Genomic DNA, 21613 nt, shown 5'->3' on the forward strand with positions numbered 1-21613 from the left:
CTTTGAGTTTTACAGGCTGTATTCACAAAATATTTTAAAGAGTATCTCACACTCACAGACTTTAAGGTCAGAAGGGACCATTATGATCATCTAGTCTGACCTCCTGCACAATGCAGGCCACAGAATCTCACCCACCCACTCCTGTAACAAACTCCTAACCTATGTCTGAGTTATTGAAGTCCTCAAATTATGGTTTGAAGATCTCAAGCTACAGAGAATCCTCCAGCAAGTGACCGTGCCCCAAGCTGCAGAGGAAGGCGAAAAATCTCGTGCACTATAGGATTTCAGTGAACTAAACTAAGACAACTACAAGTAGGCAACAAAGTGCCCTCATTTTGATTAAATCTAAGACACTTGTAGGTCACTTCTTTATGGATCAAAACTTACTGATAATTTTTGGTCTATGAGAGGTTATGGAAAGTTGTACATATCACACAGTAATTGTAATACTGTGGTTCAGCATTAAAATACTAACTCTGTAGAGTTCATTACGTTACAGAAGAAAGTCTCCCCCACGTTATGATGAGCCGCTAATATTCTTCATAAGAAAGTGATAACACAAAAGCATTTTAAGTTCTCACAAATCCTGCAACACAAATATGTACCCCCACAGCTCATAAATTATACATCTTTATCTCACTGCACAACCAGCATTTTCCCCACCCTGCTCTTGATTTAACATGCTTCTTCACATTGACTTGTTAGGGCCAATTCGCCAGTGCTCTGTGTTTACTATGTAAGCCTCCATGAGCGTTACTACTTTATTCATTCATCCAAGCTCTTGGAAAGAATCAACTACAGGAAGATCCACAGAAGACTAAAGACTGTTAATGAAAGGTATGTAAAACATGAAAATCACATGGAATTGCATGTAACATTTCTAATCATGAATTCAAGCTTACTGTATAAATCTTACTAGGAACTGTAAACTCATATATACAATTATCTGATATAAAACTCCTTTATTCTGACTCTCAATTCCATTGAAATCCACTCTAAAATCTTTTTAAAACACACACATGCAAATTTTCTAGATTCTCAAGATTTTCCTGTATTTGCCAAATGTTTATAATGTTCATCATGGGATCTGGATATCATTATGTATTTAGGACAAAGGTTTTACATGTGTTTTTCTCATAATCTCTTCGCTTTTGCTCACTACCAGAGTGTTTCTCTAACACAACTCATTGAACAAAGTGTTCCTTTATTCTCTGGTAGATGAAACTGAGCGAGAGAATGGGCAACAGGGCTACACTTGTGGCAGAAGAGAGAAAAAGAACACACAAAGCAATTTTTGCTTAATAAAACGCCAATGCTATTTTATATGAAGAACAGATCTTTGCATTCCAGAGAAACTGTATTTCTACAGGGCACTGGCAGTGAAGAAAACATCTCAGACCTCACATTCAGCGGTAAGTGCTACACAAACAGAAACTGAAGATAGTATTTTTATTATGGTTCACAGTGTTTATGCTAGGTTTTACAGTGCCTGGAATTTACCATATACCTATGAATTACAACATACAACTACTGCTAGCAATGTTTTCGATTGATGTTTGCAGGTTTAAATATGTTGAAACTTACCAATGAAGTATGAGAAAAGCTGATAACTCAAACCCCAAATGTGCTGATCAAGCCATACTTTTAAAATGAAAGTTTTGAGATGATCTAGCCATGCAAATTAGCCCTGTAAATGGAAGCTACACCATGCCTTTACAGGATCCTGTTACAGCAAGTGCAAGATGCTTTTGCTGAAGAAATTCTTGGTAGTTTGAGCAAACTGAAGGGATTCTGAAAAAGGGGAGGTCTTCTAACTGGGTGGCCTGAGTTACTGATGTTAAAGCTAAAATAACTTTAGGAACAGTTTTTCTAAAATTTGTACCTTAACTGTAACAATTTGGCGAATGTATCAACTATATGTCGGAAAGATGTAGAACAGCCTTTTAAACGACTAAAACTATGCTAACTACCACAGGGAAATTCTAATTGCATTCACTAATCCCACACACTACAAAAATTGGAGAATTACTTGATTACTAAATAACGAAGTCTTTAATGGGCAGTGCTTCCACACAGACACTGATCTAAACTAATTTCACTTTGCTGTACATAAGAAAATAAGAGCAAACTATTTGAGAAAAGCTTGTGTTCCACTTCAACTTTCCCCACATACTATTTCTTGTGACTTTTCCCTAAACCTCTGACATTAAAAATTCCACTTGTTTCAATTTACACAAGTAAAAAAATTAAATGACATTTTAAAAAAGTGTTCAAACAGCACTGAGCTTGGCAACCACATGGCAGAAGTCCAGGCTGATGCCTGCCCCTTCCCTGTGGCTCTGCTAAAAGCCCCAGAGAGCAAACAACAGATGTAATTTCATAAGGCAAGCTTTGCCTAATCCTGGCCTCCCTCACAGGCTCCAGCGACTCCAAGTTGCCTTACTTGGGATGACAAACAGAAGTGGCCTCATTTCTATTCACCCTGACTCCCAGAAGATTCAATCATTTTAAAGGGAATTGTGTCCACGCTCATAAACATATATCCTTGGTACTACGTTACTGCAAGTGTTCTGGCTTTTGTTAATGTAGCCTGACCCTCCATCTGTAACGTGAGTGAAAAAAATTCCTCTTCAATACCATGAGTTTAAAAAAAGTGCCAGCCTAAGCAGCAAAGCTGCGGTGTGTTTATGGTCACAAATATGAATATGTAAAAATGGCACTTTCTTACACAGCACCTCTGTTCCCTGAGTATTCAAAATTATACAGTCTGATTTTAGGGACAAATTTATTCCCTTTAATTTCTTGTTAGTTTTGCAGAACTGTCATAGTTATGGAAAAGTGACTGGATTCTATTCTAGTTTGTCCATCAACAGAACTTTTCACTAAGGTCCCAATTCAGGAAAGCATCTCTTTTAGGGCAGCACATGCCTGAATTTATGCTAATAGAATTTAAGCAAGTGTGTAAGTGCTGTCCTGAACAGGGATAGAGTTAGGCATAGGTTTAAGTGCTTTCTTGGGACCTAACATCCAACTATAGATTCTTTATTATTGAGGACATTGAGCAATTCAAAGTGCAGAGGTTTGATTTTCAGATCTTTAGCTGAACTCGCAGAGCTGGTGAGTTAGGAAAATCATAATTTTACTTGTGAAATGAGCAAGTTTGATGTGAAAGTTATTAAGATATGTAAATGTGAAACCCCACAATCATTTTTACAGGATCATTTCATATTTCAACTGCACTGCAATCATATTTTTTAAAAGGTTTGAATTTAACTAACCTTATTAAGATATTTTATAAAAGGGTATAAAATACTCAGTATTAACGCCAGCTACAGAATGCCTCCAAAATTGTTTCACTCTTTTGGGTATAAATGCCCTCTTCCCTCCACACAACCTCCTCCCTCCCCTGTAAAAGTAAGTATTTAACTGATTAAATACATAATTGGTTTTCACAACACATACACTTTGGTACACAACAGGCTCCCATCTGTAAATATATTTTTTTAGTTCATGACTCATTCACATAATAATACAAATGGAGCTTTTTAAAAACAAACACAAATCTCTCATCCCAAGAAGTGCCCAACTCAGCAAGACCAGAAATAAGGCTGTCCCACCAGACATTTTCAATGCTTTTTTTTTTAAATGCTGACAGCACATATTAGCTTCTCCTACTCTCCCTGGAGAACACTATGCAGTGGAAAAAAAAATGATAAAAACAGATTCTTCTTAAATGAAAGCCTATTACTCCCTGAATGGACTATACTGTTTTAGAACGGTTTGGTTCTTAATTGTAGGCTTTTGTCCACAGATGATGTAGCTAATCTGTTAATCAGGCTAATGTACACCCGTAAAAATAATTAATTACTTTGTTGAATCATCTCTCTTCAGATGAACATGCATAGTTATAATCCCATCTCCACCTCAGTATCTAGATTCCCCCCCATAAAAATACTTAGGGAGTCTTCTGGCCTTCTCATTCACATTGGGACTGTTCCTGAAGTCAATATGAGCCTTGCCACAGACTTCTATGAGCACAGGGTCAAGCCTTATTAATCTAGATGAGGTAAAACACAGATTATGGTACAGTTGGTATAAAGGTGGCAGAATCTACCCTAAGGTTATATCAGAGAGATAAGGTGGGTGAGGTAATATCTTTTATTTGACCAACTTCTGTGGGTGAGAGAGACAAGCTTCTGATCTTACACAGAGCTCTTCTTCAGGCCTGGGGAAAGTACTGAGTGTGTCACACTGACACTCTCAGTACCTTTCCTAGGCCTGAAGAAGAGCTCCGTGCAGCTTGAAAGGTTGTCTCTCTTACCAAAAGTTGGTCCAATAAAAGATGTTACCTCATCCACCTTGTCTAATATCCTGACACCAACACAATACTGCATACAATAAAGGTTATATTGTAAATTAACCCCAGGTTTTTTCTCCCAGTGTTAGTGATTTAGGGTTGCCAGTTTTAGTTGGACATATTCCTTGAGGTTTCATCACATGACATAATCTTTAATTAAATATTAATCTTTCATTGCTGGAGACTCCAGCCAATTTTGAAGGGTTGGCAACCCTACAGTGATCGGAGATGAATACATTCAAAAGTCATTAAGAGCGGATCTTTTTTATTACAAAAACAATTGTAAATGATAATATTAAAATGGCTGGGGGAAAATGTTTGTTTTTCAGCCAAATACTTTATTTGGACATCAAGCTTCAATTTTAGGGAAAAAATTTTAACGCAGAGACTTAGAGCAGCCTCAGCTCCCAAAGTCACCAGGCCTTGTGGCATTCAGCACCTAAAACTAGATTTAACAAGGAGCTACTGATTGGAATGCCTTAACGTCACAGAAATACCACAAACCCAACAGTGACAGACGTTCTCTAGAACCTAAGACTGACAGATCAGTTGAATAACAGTGCAATCATTATTTCTGTTTGTGTTGACAATCATAAAACTGCTGCTAAAATCCTTCATGTGATCTTAGGACCATGTTCCTGGAACTAAAGAAAAAATTCAGAAAAGGATTACACCAATGATAGCCTAATTGTACATATATTTTAAATGAAGCTGACCTGTCTCTTCGCTCCTCCCCAAAAATATTTAATTTAGTGATGGTATTATTAGACACAAGAGTGGTTGCTATTTTTAAACAAGAACATTTTAGAATGAATAGAAAATGTTAATTGATTTTTTTAAAAATAAAAATATTGATAACAGCTATATGCCAATTCCTATTACACAATTAAGGTCAAGTACTTGAAGAGTAAAATATATTGTCCCCCAGTATGTTTGCCAAATTCTATAATTTTATATACAGCATTCACTTTGCCTAATAAGCCAAAAATCTGGATGCTACCATTAAACATAACTTTGGTAGAGCAAGTTTTAGCTCATGGCTTAGTCACATATGAAAGGGCAGCTCTTTCTTGTTATCGATCTCTAAAACACTGTCCATTTGTAAACATTTACGTTCAAGTGCCTTGTGTACAGCTGCTCAGCTGTTCTGCAGGCTTCTCATCTGCTGCAGAGTCACGTTCAGATACTCATTCAGATAGCTCTTACTTTAAATGCAAGCTTTTTTGTTTCCTGATTTCGCCTTTCTTTCCCCCTGCCCTTCTCCTCCCCTCCTTTTTCTGTCACACACAGACGGCTACAGCCTTGGCTGGGAAGCTATCAGCCAGCTACAAACGTTTACAACGGAAGAGGAACAGACAGACAAAAGGTGACAGAAGATAATCATCATGGCATCGGCAGGTCTACAGTTCTTTGCTTTTATTTTAGCTTTGATGGGTGTTTTCGGTGCCATCACAGCCACTCTACTGCCCAACTGGAAAGTAAATGCAGATGTGGGTTCAAATATCATAACAGCTATAACACAGATGCAAGGGCTCTGGATGGACTGCACATGGTACAGCACCGGGATGTTTAGCTGCACTCTGAAATATTCAGTCCTATCCCTCCCTGTTTACATCCAGGCTGCACGGACAACCATGGTCCTGTCTTGCATCCTATCAGCTTTTGGGATCTGCATCTCCACAGTAGGAATGAAGTGCACAAAGTTGGGAGGAGACAGGGACACCAAAAGCTACACTTCTTCTGCTGGAGGGGTCTGCCTCATCCTTGCAGGAATCTTTGAGTTGGTACCAACATCCTGGTACACAAGAGAGATAATTTCAAATTTTATGGACCCAACAGTCCCAGAGAGCAGTAAAAATGAACCAGGAGGAGCTGTTTATACTGGATTCATTTCAGCAGGACTTCTGTTCATTGCAGGTGTGATCTTCTGCACAACCTGTTCTAAAAAGCAGCAGGGAGCATGGATTTACCCTACTAAGCAACAACAGTTTCCAGCCACACAGCAAGAGAACAATGCAGGCTACAACCTGAAGGACTATGTGTAAATATAGTAACGTCTATCAGCTGGGGCTTTTTTGTTTACTTAAGATTTAAAAAAAAAAAATTAACTGTTCTTAATGTCAAGGCTGCAATTACATTTTAACAAAGTATTTTTATTTTAATTAAAATCAGGAAAAAAGAGGAAATAAAGCATAAAAATCTGCTGCATTTTTTTTTTGTGCTGATTTTTCAAACCAAATTCTTTGGCTTTCCAGCTGAAATTTATTGAAGAGAAAGAAACCAATTCAAACAGTGCAATTAAACTAACGTTTAGTTACAGCACAGACAGTTAAACACAAAAGAAAATCTATTCAGCAAATACAGGATATCAGTAATGTACCAAAATTTGTGATTTATTTATTTTTTAGAGTTTCGTTTTAATTATGGCACAAACAAAACCAACTCTCCCTCTGTGTGAAGCCCCGTGCATTGCTTTTAATCACAGCCACATCTGCCTTTCGTTTCCAGCTCCCAACTGCCATGGTAACTAGATTTCTTTTTAAAAAACGCAGCCACATTGTATATCGGCATATCAGGAGCTGAAGAGCTAACGCTGCCATTGAGATACTGCCAAAAATGGCCCCTCCAAAATCACCAGCTGCTGTGGGTTCCATGTTTTATTTTAAAAGAAAAGTCTACTAGGTAGTCTCCAACTCCTGGCAATCTACCACCAAACAACAACTGTTCGATTTGAGGAGGAACACAACAAAAGAAGTGTCATAATGATTGAGGAAATACTTGGAAGCTTTAACCCACTGGCTACACATTTAGGCACAAGAAAAATCGGCACCCTCCCTGACTTATCTTCCTTACTCTACAAAGCAAACCACTAGCCTTTAACTAATGGAGTATTTCACCTCCTGTTATTTAGTCATCATTTATTGAAACCTATACATTTTTGGCCCTTTTAAAATTTAATTTCATAGAGCCTGATCCAACACCCGTTGAAGTCAATGGGTCAAACCCACTGCAATATGCCATATACAGCAGTGGTCAATGACAGCATCTTAGTTTACAAGTACTTAATCGGTTTAATTAACTTGGTGAATGTTTCTAAAGCCTCAGACCCTTCTTTCCAGCATGCAGAACTTATTGGACATTTGTAGGCGATGTCTCATGTCAAATATTGTCCTAGATGTTAAAAAAAAAAAAAAAAAAATGATGTGAATTTGCTAATGTAAGTGAGGGCATAAAAAGAGGAGTGGACCTAGGTTTGAATGTCTGGGGATATGACTCTGGACAAGTTCCTCACAGTTCAGTCAGGTACTAGAATATGTCTTGTTTATTCTTATACAGCTTTTTAGTGCTCAGATTATTAGCTCATGAATCATTAAAATATATGGTAGAACTGTAGTATAAAATAGATTAATATAGTAAGCATCAAATAAAGAAATCTGAATGGTGTGGAAGGAGTGAAGCTTAATCTTTTGTTATGGGCTTTTATAAAGAGAGCAATGATTTTGTACTCACAATGACAGTCTCTAGCATATATCCATTAGCTCTGAGTTACGAGAACTTGCCTTATATTATATGTTAACAGCAAGCATTTGAATTTTCTGCCTATTTTATGAAGCAATTTGTTTTGTACCATCACTGGCAACTGTGCCGGATCAGCAGTAATTCAGTGGTTCAGACTTAGCCAGAACCAGAACTGAAAAAGCCCAGGTTATTTAGGGACAGTGGCCTAGTGCACCGCAACACTCCAAGACAGTTGTATTGAGTTTATGTTGTAAAAGAGTATACATTCAGGGGTGTATAGTTTTCTAGAAACACCTATATTTTTCTGGAGAACTGATTAATTGAGGTATTATTATTTTAAAAATATTTGCATGTCAAATCAGGAGCATCTCTAGCCTATACATTGAAATCAGTATTTTTTAAAAATCACCAGAGAAAACAAGAACCAAAAAAGAGTTGTCTTGGGAAAGACCCAAAAAATATTTATTTGCATGTTATAAGCAAAACTGAGAATTTCAACTGTTACATAAGCAGCTAAGAAAGACTCCTTTGCCAAGACTACTTATATAGAAGAATCAGAAGTTCCTTATTTACCAAAGCAAAATCTAAGTAAGAACTTTTGGTTTAACTCACAACAAGCGCCTCAACAACTTCCCAAGAGAAAAAAAGCAGCTCCACACCCAGTATTGGTATCTAATTAAGGTTGTATAGTAGTCAAACTCTCAAGGATCATGGCAAAAAGTTGGAGGATAAATCTACAACAAGACAGCAGGAGTCGTAAAGCAAAATGTGGCAAAAGAAGTGTGAAAAATAGCTGCAATGTTTTTGTCTGCTGATTTCTGTTTCTTTTGCTCTTGCAATAGTCACTGTTTGCTTTAGTTTAGAGAGAAATATTCAATAAATAAAAACTTAACTTTAAGCATGTGGTCTTTTTTGAAGGGTACTAATCAGAAAAAGACAGGGGATTACAGGACTTCATTCTGATCAACCCATTGCCAGCTAAAAGCCTATCAACAGTCTGAGAGCCAGATTCTCAGGTGGTGGAGCTCTACTTAACATAGGAGAGTGGGAGGCAACAGGGATCCAGTTACAGCCACCTGATTCAGGAGGCTGGTTTTCAGTAGCCCCAGTTTTGACTACACCAATGCTGCCTTGCCCTCAACTAGCCTCCTTTGCTAGAGAGGAGGGATGACCAGCACAAAGTTGAGATTTTGGCCCCAGCTCTAGGTTTTCCTCATTTGCTCTCAGTTCACACATTTCTGCTATAAAAGAGAGCTAGGACTCACTGATATTACTTTTATAAAAACTGAACGTTGGAGGGAGTAAATGGCCAACAAAACAACTGGTCTTAAAAATATAATTGTAGATATTTAGTGCCCCTGACTGACCGTAGTCTTTTCTCCATGCTGGCTGTAAGAAGTTCCAGGTAGCTTTGAACGTAATTAGCAATGTGCGACACACAGAGGCTCGCGATGCAGAGGAAATTGGGGGGTGGGGGAGGGAAGCGGGGACGAGTGGGGGAGAGAAGATTAAGAGCAAAGAATCTGGGAGACAACAAGGCTGGAGGAAAAACAATGCAGCCCAGAAGAGGAGACAAAGACAGACAAAGACCTAGAAATGGGCTAAGGCAGGGGAGCGCAGTCTCCCCAGAAGAGCTCTGCAGGCGAGTTAGAAAAGTTGGCCAGTTTCGAACTCCCTACTCCTCCTGAGAAGCACTGGTCTGTCTCCACTTCCTTTCTCACAGTTCAGGAGATCTCCCAGTGGGAGGGAGGGGAGAGGATACAGGGCTGACCCCAAGGGTACTTTATATGACCCTGTTATCTTCAGGCTGCCTGTATTGTCCCTTGAGCTGCTTCTGCTGGGATATGAAATTACAAGAGAAGGTAGAGCAGGAAGGAAATCAGTAGAACTTGGAACTGTCGCTCTACTGTGAACATGGCATGACAGAACTGTGTTTTTCTCTCTCAAGGATTCCAGGTTAAATCTGCTCAGTTTACAAGAAAAAATGTTTTTTATCATCGGTCCTGAAAACTCAGCCTGGGATCTGACAGTGAAGCTGTGCAGTTTTTGCTTCATGCACTCTTGTAAGTAACAGTCTGCTTTCAGTTACACATGTGCAACCCCACTGCTTATAATGGGGACAGGTCCAACTCTCATGGAGAGGCAACTTCACCCATCCCAAGTGGGACCTCCCTTTGTTCTCTTCCACCTCCTTTTATAGCTTTGGCACGAGGCAGGAATCTTTTGTCCTCTCTGGATCCCCACTCCTCTTTCTAAATGGAAAAGCAATAGGTTTAAGATGGATTCCACCATCCTCCCTGGGCTGGCTAACACATGGAGGCTTGCAGGTAAACAAACCATTCACAGTTCATTGATTCTGAAGGACTCTTAATGGTTTCCACCTAATGTGTTTACATCAGTAATACAAGTTTATATCTTATTCGCCTAACTCTAGACATAGAAATAATACATGCAAACAAATAGGATGAACACAGTCAGTAGATCATAAGCTTTGTAATGATACCTTACAAGAGACCTTTTGCATGAAACATATTCCAGTTACATCATATTCACACTTATAAACATATTTCCATAAAACATATGGAGTGCAACATCACAAAGGGAGAAGGCGAATTTTTATGAGCTTGTGCTGTATAGAGAGAGCTGCACAGTGCAAGACAATATTATTTGGGTTTACAACCCAAAGGAGGTGTGCACTTCAGTGCCGGGCAACTTCTTAGCTGAATCTCCCCATAGACAGCTGCTTGCAGATTCTGTGTGACTCTACAGCTGGTGCATCCCTAACCAAGTGTATGTGCTGCCAGAGGCCAGAAAGCCTGACAGTAAAACAGGAAGAGGGAGCCTAGGCTACTGGAGCAGGCAGGCTCAGTGAAACCCCAGCACATCAGGTGGCATCCTGGCCCGGGATGGGGTGAGAGGCGAGGGGGTAGGGTGGGTGTTCCAACCCGTCACAAAATATATTTAAACAAACTGACCCAGCTCCAACATTTTGGCATAGACTCATAGACTCTAGGACTGGAAGGGACCTCGAGAGGTCATCGAGTCCAGTCCCCTGCCCTCATGTACTGATGAAACTTCGTTTGGCAATGTTAGATGTGTCATTTGTTTGTTTGAGGTTTCTTTAAAAACTCTTCAACGTTACAGGAGTTTTTGATATTCCAATACATTGCTATGGAAAGGACTGGGATGTTACAAGCGTAACTTGTGACCAGCTCTGGCTCATCCCTCGGAATGGGACTGTAAAACATTTAAACATTTAAAACAACACGTTTTAGAAACGTGTAGATATTTCATTAGTTATTTCCTTTAGTTAAGAGACCTTGCTATTTTCAGTAAGCAGTTTTCAAATCACAGTCCAAAAGAATGGTTTACTTTAGAAGAAGGAAGAGGGGGAAAATACTCACTTATTGAAACAGCTTTCCTCACTGCCATCAGAAAACATTAATAATAATCTGCATTATTCTAACCCTTTTCAGTGGTAGTGCTTCACTCAGTTGCCTCCAGCCTCAATTTACTCCAATGGTGCTATACACCGAGCAGCCCTAAAATATTTCTGAACAGCATCTGAGTAGCACTGTAGCAGCTGAACTGGGAGTTGATCAGACTGATTTATATACTGTAGTTTCACCAATGCTCTGTTGCAGCTAAGCATCCCCCTTATGCCCCAGGATCACTTTCCTGATATTTTGTATTTAAACTTTCGCTCTCTAAATGTTTACTCATATCCCAATCAAATGTTTTACAGTTGCTCACTGGCTATTAATCTGTTTAAAGGCTATTTTCATTTTATATTCAATCATTAAATACTTTTAAACTATTTTATTAATTCCCACAAAGATGTTTATTGCTGAATGAAACTTTAGAATCAACGTGCTGTCACTGTTCAGCATTAATGAATGCAGTTCAAGTCAGTATAGATCCCATATAATGCATTTTGCTTTGAGGATCTTCCTCAGATAAAATGTGTAAGTACAAAACTGTGTGCACTCAAAATTGTACCATTCTAATTGTGGAAGCACTGATCCGATTCCCTCGATAAAGATTGTCCATTTAAAGGAGAAAAATCAATCAAAAGAAGGGAAATGCAGGTACCTGGGGCTAGATTCACAAAAGGACTGAGGTGCCTACTCGCCTCTATAAGTGCCTTATGTCCAACATTTAGGTACCTCGTCATTCACAAAACCACTACTGAGCTGCCACCTAACTTTGTAGGTGCCTGCGTTTCTTGGGTGCCTAAGCTTTTGCTAGTGGGCAAGTGCAAAACTGCATAAGTCCTCATGCCCTGGTAGGATTCTGAGAGTAGACATTTCTCTGCCTATCTCAGCTGCACGGCCCAATCCAGTAGCTAAGCTCAGAGTACACCTAATCTATACAAAAGAAGGCTTCTTCTCAGTATTTCCCACTGGCTAGTTTGCTGGCTTCTATGTATCCCTTTCTTATGCACCTAACTCTCCCTTTACAATGCACATACAATCTAACTCAGGGTTGTGAATTCCATGGGGCAGCAGGATGCCTAGGACTTTAGGCGTTGTAATGCTTAAGTTCCCCTTGTGAATCTAGCCCCAACATTTTTACATTATATAAAAACGTTAAACCTTGTATTCATTAGTATTATAATGCAATCCCAGTTTATGGTCCAATCCTACAACAAAGTCAATGAAAGTTTTACCACTGTCTTCAATAGGAGCAGGAAAAAAAGAATATAATCGATCTATCTGATCAGCTCAGCAGATCTAGCTAGTCCAACATCCTCTTTCAGAAGTGACTAGTACCAGATACTCCAAAGCAAAATACAAGAATCATCAAAATAGACAATTCCGGAATAGCTTATCCATACCAGAATTTTCTTGACCCTCTCACTTAGTGGTTTGCTTATTCCCTGAAACATGACAATTCATATTCTTTCTTTAAAAAAAATCCGATCTAATGTCACTGTGAATGTTATCCACATAATGTTTAACCCTATTTTGAGTCCCACTAAACTCTGGGCATCAGTGATACCTTGTGACAGTCAGTTTCACAGGTTAATTGTATGTGATAAAGATATTCCCTTTTATCAATTTTAAATTTACCATGTTTCAATTTCACTGATTGTTTCCCCATGTTCCTTTATTTAACTTCTTTATACCATCATCTCTATAAACAGTCTCAACCATTTCAAGCTCCCCTTGTACGGAAGGCTTTCTATGCCTCCTGTCATCTTATTACTCATCTCTCAGTGGCTACTGTATTTCTGCAACGTCTTTTACAGGATCAGGTCCACACTCCTTTTGGCCTTGATCGTGAAATGTGCTGTGTGCCCTCAACTCCCACTCATTCCAATGGCTTTAAGCATCTCTCAGGATCAGACCTTTTTGTACAAGTATTGATCTTTTTACAAGTTGCTGTTACATGCTACAGCTTCATCTAATTCTTTACAGTATCTCCTGCTAGCAAAGTCAACACACAAAGATGACTCACCTCTGGTTTTGGAACAAAGGCTCGACCTGGAATTGTGAAACAGTCTTGAACAGTGCAGAGGTACTGAGACATGATGGACAGTCTGCTACGTTGCTTGCTTCCTATGGTGGCTGTGAGCCTCTATGGGATAATCAGAGTGTCATTTATAAGTCAATGAATCCAGACTGACCAAGTGGAAAGAATATTAAAGCTCTATCAACTTGCAGCTTAATCTAAGTAAGGATATTTAAAACCAAGAGTAAGAAAATATTTTTTTTAAAAGCACCCTCTTAAAAATAAATACAAAGATCAAAAATAACATCCAAACCATTTAAAGTTTTTCTAACATGCCTATCAAGGTATCTGAATTACATACAATTTATTACTCCAGACCTGTAGTTAAATCTGCACAGGTAGTTCCCTGCACTTTTGTGGAGCTTCACTGATATAAAAAACGGTTCTGGAAGCCACCTGAACAGATCTGCTTATATGGCTCATGCTGAAGACAGAATTGGGTGACAATGTTCTCAAAGCCTTTGTTCCCAGTGTCCATATTTGGGTGTTTATTTTTCTGGTCTTTTTTAATTCTTGCAAGATCAAATATTAGTCAAATGAGTTCTCACAGACTCAGTATAAAGAAGCAAATAAAAGTATTATTCCCTGTAAATCCATCTGAACTTAATACAAAGGCTGATTTTTCCCTCAATAACTGGATGACATTTTAAAAATATCGTTAAATTAAAGTTTAATAAATATGAGGCAAAAAATCTTCAAATATTTTTCACTTAAAATTCAGCTCTGAAGATCTCTTAATTTCCAAAAAATGTCCAAAAAGACTTACAAAGCAACAATTACTAGTTTTGTAAATGACCACCTGAAAACCCCAGGCAAGAAAATACAAGTTCTGTGCCACATAAAGTTGTTCAAAGACGTTTTACTGTCAGAATGAGTATCATCACTTTCTTCCTTCCTGTTGCCCGTTTTCGTCTTTCAAGCTTCTCATTCCATCTAAAATCCATATATGGGCAATGTCTGATTTTGTGCCAAGTAAAAAATAACAACAGTAAGAAGTATTTTTGGTCACAGTTTTTTTTTTCTTCCAATAAAATTAGAAATTCTGCTTACTAGTATCTTTCATCTGATGATCTAAACGTGTATCTCTATATATGCTGGTGAAACTGGCTAAGTGTTATTATTCCTGTTCTTCTACTAGAGCATTTTAAGTATTTATAAGACACCTATATCCTGGGTATCTATGTCCAATTTTTACAAACAGTTAAAGAGAAGAAGAAAGGTGAAACAACTTGCCTAAGGCCTAAACAGAGAATGACTGATCCAGGAATAAAATCTAGAAGTTCTGACTCCCAGTTTCCTAGCTGACCATAAGGTAACCTTTTTTTTTTTTTACTGAAGGTAGTGTATTTCCCAAAAAGGCATACCAACTCATATAAATAATGGAAATGTGAACCATAACACTGAAAGGCTTTGATCTTTTCTTTTATAAAACATTAATTGGAATCACGTACATTTAAATAAATCAGAAACCAAGAAACAGAAGATCCTACAGTGTAAACACAACCACCACCGACTCATTCCATGACCTTGAAAACATCACTCCACTTTATAATGTTCAGTCTTTTCAGCTTTCTAAATACAAGGAACTTAACGGGCATGCTATTTTGCATGTCATTTGAGCTATGTTGGGTGCAGAAACACTATAATCTGCATGTCATGTTGGAAAAAAACCCTAAGGCACATACAGCTGGTTATAGCTATATATAGTACGGAGTGTTTCTGTGTTCTCAATTTTCTTTGTAATTCTTTTTTGTTGATATCATAGCATTCCACATCTTTCCACTTTATACTTTAGGCTAATAGCTCTTATGTTATCAAGTATTTTGGGAAAAAGAACTGGATCTTTTGTGCCAGAAATCACATGGACTCAGTGATGATAAAAGAAGGCTGCTTTATTTCACATTCACAATATACAGACTACTTGTCCCAGATGTTCTCTTCAGCCATCTACTGGAACCACTTAAGTACTTATCTCGAACCCCGTTCTCACAAAAACTGCAGTAAATGTAGCAGAATGATGGGAGCTCTAGGTATCGGAGTAATGCTTTAGGTACCCGAAATAATAGCAGAGATTTAATTTATGGCATACAATCACTGTATTTCTCATTTACACAATTCACAAAAGACCCTGCAGGTAAAACTTAACATCTAACCTGGTTTTCAGTTTGGAGCTGCTACTTTAACTTTTTGAGTGCAACACACAGAATATACACTCAGGTAACAAACAGTGAAGTGGCTGAGAAAATGGTACTCTGGTTTTCTCAAAGACTGAGAATGATGAAAAATGTCTGAGGGCATTGTAGAGTGAGTCAGCTGATTATCAGTTGACCCAGAAACATCTCAGAGAGTCTGTGGAGAGCAGGCAGATCAATTTCACTTTCATCCAGTTTCTGTTTTCAAATTAAATGTAACCAGTCAAAAACTGCCCCAGCAGTTCTTAGAATTGGAAATTGATTTGGTGCATTCAGTTTTATTCTTATCAGAGTCAGGGTATGGTGAAGAGATTGGCAATGGTTCCATTCAGATTTCTGGCATCAAGATTATATTCAGGAAAGACCAGCGTCTATGGCCTCCACTGACAAGAAACTCCCTATGTTTGAAGTGTTTAATCACTGGTAAGAATCTGAAGATCTTCTGTTAGCAAGGGAGGTCTAAAATAAAGCAGGGTAAAATATTACTTCCAGTGCAATTCTTGAGGTGACAAAGATTTAGAAAAACAAGATGAAGCGCTAACTCAAAATGTCAGCCAATGAGGAAAGGAAATATAGTTGAAGACAGAAAAGGAGCATGCTGTGGAAGCTACTTGGAATGAAGCAGTTACACTTCAGATAAAACAAGACTGTGAAATGTTTCAATGCTTAAGGGAGATTTATCTCCCACATAAGACGAAACTTTCTATAAACAGTGTGCAATGAGAAGAACTGAGCAGATTTTGAAAATGAATATTAAACTGTATAATTTGTAGCTAAGCACACAGAAACTTAAGCACTGTGCCAGGTTTCCTGCCTTAAAATTACAATTTCAGAGAAGTATAGACTATTAGGCAGTTTTAAAACATCCTGCAAGTCAACAAAATCTCTCTCAGGCTTTTCTCATCTATCACTAAAGTAACTAGGTGCTGAAATAATTTGTCCAATTTTAAGTTTTTAAGAAGCCAACAACAAAACATACCTCTGCCACTTCCTTCTGAAAAGTCAAAGTCATCTGAGTTCTGCCATAAACAAAAGGTCCATCTCTACTGGAAACATTTTCAAGCCACCTGATGATCAGAGGAGTTGAAACACTGAACGGCAGATTTCCAATGATATGCACGTTTGGTGGATCTATAAAATTTGAAAAGAAATGTTTTGTAAAAATAGATAGATAAGTGGGGTAGGGTGAAAGGCTATGGTTTTGTGGAACACTGAACATGTTCTACAATTAGAGAGAGCAGTATAGTTTGGAAGGCCTCCACCTCAGCAGAAGGGCAACTAATCTCCTTGGGGACAGGCTGGCTAGAGTAGTCAGGAGAGAATTAAACTAATAGCAAAAGGAGAGGGTACAAATGAGGAAGATATGCGCCCTCAGAACAAAATCAAGTTGTTAAGAACAAAATTTATTCAAGAAACCAAAGAATGTAAACAGAAAAAAATCCTGAACTGCCTATGCACTATGCTAGGAGTCTAGGTAACAAACAAGAGAAACAGAAAATGCTCATTTATGAGCATAAATTTGATCTAGCTGGTATTACTGAAACCTGGTGGGATGATTCACATGATTGGAATGTTAAATCAATGGTTACGACCTATTTAGGAAGGATGAAATGGGAAAAGTGGGAGTGGAACTATGTAAAAAGTAGCACTACTTATTTCCACGTCCCTAATAACGCAGAAGAAAATTATCTTGAATGTTTATGGCTCAATGTCCTAAAAGATAAAGCACAAGATGGCATAGTAGTTGATGACTGCTACAGACCGCCACATCATACTGGGAAACTTATGCACTCATCTATAATATGTAGGAACAAAAACTGTTATCATAGGGGACTTCAATTTGAGTGACATATGCTGGAGGTCTCATGCTGCCAGTACTAAAACATCCTTGGAATTTCTAAACAGTATAGATGACAATTTCCTAATTCAAAAAGTGTTGCAGCCAACATATTATATATTATACCTTGTCCTAACAGATAAAGACAATTGAGCACAGAACTAAAAGTGAATGGTAGCTTAGGGGGTACAAGTGATCAGGACTTTATTCCGCTTGCATGTTATAAATGTGATCAAGACAAGATCAGTAATATTATATACACACACATGGTGCTTTAACAAGGCCTATTTCATAAAACTGAAAACAATTATGAGACTAATGAGCAGGGTCCTGGCCAAAAGAGTGTACGCTTCCCAGAATGGCATTAACAGAAGAATATTGAATAGGAGAGGTTATTTTACTTCTGTTTTTGGCACTGGTGTAAGTGCTGCTGGAATACTGTGTCTAGTTCTGGTAACCACAATTCAAGAAGGAGGTGGATAAATTGGAGAGGGTTCGGTGCAGAGAATGATTAAAGGATTAGAAAACATGCCTTACAGTGACAGATTTACGGAGCTCAATCTAGGTAGTTTTAACAAAGAGAAAGTTCAAGGGCGCCTTGATTACAATTTAAGTACCTTCAATCTAGCAGAGACCGATATAACACAAACCAATGGCTGGAAGTTGAAGCTAGACAAATTCAGATGAGAAATAAAGCATAAATGTAATGGTGAGAGTAATTGACCACTGGAACAATTTACCAAGGGTCTAGGCAGAGTCTCCATTACTAACAATGTTTAAATCAAGATTGGATGTTTTTCTAAAAGATACACTCTAGGAATTATTTTGGGAAAATTCTATGGCCTGTCCTATAGAGGAGGAGGTCAGACTAGATCACCACAATTGTCCCTTCCACCCTTAGAATCTACAAAGCTATAATCTAATGCAACTTGACAGAATTTGCACAGAAACAGCTTTACCCTAATTCTTCTTTTCATATGCAATAAACAATTCTGGGGACTTTCTAACATCTATCCTGAGTATGAGGTTTAGGAAAGATCGGTAAAATTATATACTGGTTTACATGAAAATCTGATGTCACCTTTGATAAAAAGGTCTGTATTGAGGATTACTTTATCTTTATGAAAAACCAGTAAATGGCAGATCAACGATTAACATGCAACTCACTCACACATCTGAAATGACCGCTGTCAAAAACAGTTTTAATCAGCAGAACAATGTATAGTTTCCCAAAGGTTCAAAGGGAGATTCCATCAATTTTTGAAAGCACTACGTTCAAATCCCAAGATGGTATCAGATTTTTTACTGAAAGATATTAATTATGAAGACCTTTTAAGAACCTCTTAACTACTTTAAGAGTACAAACTAATGTGCTATCCACAGATACCCGGTATGCTGATATGGCTGAGAAGTGAACCTTCACTTAAGATAGGGCAAATAATTAATATATAACTGAATGCTGTACATAATCTATACCATACATAGAAACACACACACAAAATCTTTTCAATTTATTACTATAAACACGAGACTCTTTCCTTGAATTTAACAGTATGTTTTGCACCTCTAATGAAAAAGACTTTTCTAACAGTCAGAGAGTCTTATTCCATCTGTCATTAAATGGAGAGACGAAAAATCCTGGTGACAGACAATCCCTTGTTGTAGCGTCACCAAGTCTGGTACTAATGGAAGAGATTTGATTAACCCTCCAGAGAGGTGAATTAAATCTGTTTTCTGGCCTATGCTGATGGTATTCAAATTACCCAAGCTTTGTCTTGATTCATTTTATCAATTTTTGAATATGGGGAAATGCATATGAGGCCTTAACCCCAAATTATCAGAGACGCACTAATATTGAGCTCCTATCTTTCCTTGCTCTTGAGCAAGCCTTCTGACACTTCCTGTTGTTGCTGGATACAAAAAGATTACAGGATTGCCCCACAACCTGAAGAAGTGTTACCACTTTGTCCTTCACAGACATTGGTGCATGGGAGAGGTCAACCTGCTCAGGTTAGCTACAAAAGGTAGTTTGTTCCCCCAACACATACATTGCCATTAGGTGAACATCTTCTATACATCAGTCTCAAAGATGTGTTGCCTCTATGTACAATGGCAGAGAAATGAGCCCTACCTTCCTTGTTTAGAGCAGGGATTCTCAAACTGGGGGTCAGGACCCCTCAGGGGGTCATGAGGTTATTATATGGGGGGTCACGAACTGTCATCTCTACCCCAAACCCCACTTTGCAGCCAGCATTTATAATGGTGTTAAATATATACAAGTTTTTTTTAATTTATAGGGGAGGAGGTGTTGCACTCAGAGGCTTGCTGTATGAAAGGGGCCACCAGTACAAAAGTTTGAGAACCACTGGTTTAACGAATATAATACTGTCATATTGTCTCTCCCCTCCTGAACTACCCTGAGTCTGACCTGAGGTAGAAATTCATTTAGAGCCAACTTAATAGTTCTCACTTCTAAGATATTGATATGTAAATTATTTTCCCTTGACCAGCGACCTCTCACTAACAGATTGTTGTTGTTTTCTTTTTTAAATGAGCCCCCATCCCAATGGCACAGTGAGATAGAATAATATACCCTTAATTACATTTAGAGCACATGTCCACCACATCATTGTTTTTAACACCTGCTGTGGAATTACCAATTTGTAATGCATATTTTGTCTAACCCTGGTCTGTCATTTCTTGCTAACCAGTGTTGCAGGCCTCTCATCCATTTTATAGGGTCACTAATGTGGCTGACGCTAAGAGATCTAGTAACCCCGGGGGCGGGAAGCAACGACTGTTTTGGGAACTGCAGAAGAAAATGTATAGATAATTTTATTTGTATAGACCTTTTTTCTGGGATAAAGTCTTTTGCTACAGTTGAGTTCCATATGGCTGCTATGAAAGGGATTCTTTGAGTTGGATTCAGGAATATCTTTCCTGAATTTATGTGTAGTCCAGATTGACAAAAATTAAATATCTGTTTTATGTGTAACGGGATTTCTTCCCTACATAATGTTTTTATTAATCAGTCATCCTAGTAAGGATATACATAAATCCCATTTCTTTAGAAATGGTCTCCCTACAGCTAGGCGTTTTGTTAACACCCTCAGGGCTATGAATAAACAGAAAGAGACCTGTACTGAAAGTGGTCCTCGCCTACCAGGAAACTCGGATATTTCTGATTAAATGGTTTTATTGAAATATACGTCTTAAATCCAGGGCTACAAACCAATCCTGAAGGAAAAAAAGAAGGGATTACAGAAGTTACAGATAATATGTGGAAGTGAAACTTTTTATAAAAGGTGTTTAATTGTCTGAGATCCAGAAAAGGACAAAGGCCCCGCAACTTTTTTTGGAATTAGAAAATAATGCAAATAAAAATCTCTCCCATTGTATTTGTGACACATGTCTATCACCCCAACTGTAATAAAGACTGCACCTTCTCTCTGAGCAAACAAAGTTGAACCAGATCCCATTTACGGAAGAAGAGTTGGGTTGTTGGGAGAAAGGACTTTTAACTGTATCAAATAATTGCATGCAGTAATCTCTAGAACGCACCTGTCTGATGTTATTAAACTCTACTGACGGTAAAAAGACGACAAGCAGTCTTCAAAAAGAGGGGCAAAAGTGTCTAACAGGACTGATGTCATCTCTGTAACTTCAAAAGAATAGCACAGATGATAAAAGATTTCCCTTTATTATTATGAGGCTTAAATTACCTCTTTTCTTGTTCATGTTTTTGTAAGGAATGATGTTGAGGCTGGTAGTAACTCCTTCTTTGATGGGGCAAGGAATTGACAAAGAAGGTTGATACTACCTTGGTACCTGAAGAGAGGAACCAAAGGTTTTTTTGGTTTTTTTTAAATATTTAAAAAAAAAAAAAAAAAAAAAAAGAGAAGAGGGGAAAAAACCCACAATCTAGAGGTCCACTTGTAGCCCTGACATTCTTCATTTTCTCAAGCATTTTCTTCAATTCTCAACTTTGTCTCTGGAGGAAGACCAACGCATGGCTTCTAGAGTAACAATTGAAGATATTCCCTAGCTGAAGCATCTGAAGACTCAAATGCTGCTCTCAACTGATATTTAGCAATATTCTGTCTGTCCAGCAAAACAGCATTTACTAATCTTCTATGCATCTTTGGTAAAGCATTGACAACAATGACATTTTCCCCCATAAGTGATGCTGGTATC

General features: G+C 38.1%; 2 protein-coding genes across 6 annotated transcripts in view; one reads left to right on the forward strand and one right to left on the reverse strand.

Moving 5' to 3' along the window:
• TFB1M (transcription factor B1, mitochondrial) overlaps positions 1-21613 on the reverse strand; it is a 49732-nt gene that overhangs the window by 9521 nt on the left and 18598 nt on the right. For all 5 annotated transcript variants that reach the window (XM_030556638.1, XM_030556637.1, XM_030556635.1 and 2 more), the window contains exons 5-6: positions 16562-16713; positions 13337-13456 (exon numbers count right to left, since the gene is read on the reverse strand). In XM_030556638.1, the coding sequence (XP_030412498.1) occupies positions 13337-13456; positions 16562-16713 (272 nt within the window). The remainder of the gene's footprint in view (positions 1-13336; positions 13457-16561; positions 16714-21613) is intronic.
• CLDN20 (claudin 20) lies at positions 774-8781 on the forward strand. Its single transcript, XM_030556639.1, has 3 exons — positions 774-837; positions 1219-1412; positions 5648-8781. The coding sequence occupies exon 3, from the start codon at positions 5743-5745 to the stop codon at positions 6400-6402; it is 660 nt and encodes a 219-aa protein (XP_030412499.1). The 5' UTR covers positions 774-837; positions 1219-1412; positions 5648-5742; the 3' UTR covers positions 6403-8781.

The sequence above is a fragment of the Gopherus evgoodei genome, chromosome 3 (genome assembly GCF_007399415.2).
Source record: "Gopherus evgoodei ecotype Sinaloan lineage chromosome 3, rGopEvg1_v1.p, whole genome shotgun sequence".
NCBI lineage: Eukaryota > Metazoa > Chordata > Testudines > Testudinidae > Gopherus > Gopherus evgoodei.

Excerpts from the sequence above, each read along its gene's own strand:
- CLDN20 (XM_030556639.1), top strand. The coding sequence starts at position 5,743 with ATGGCATCGGCAGGTCTACAGTTCTTTGCTTTTATTTTAGCTTTGATG.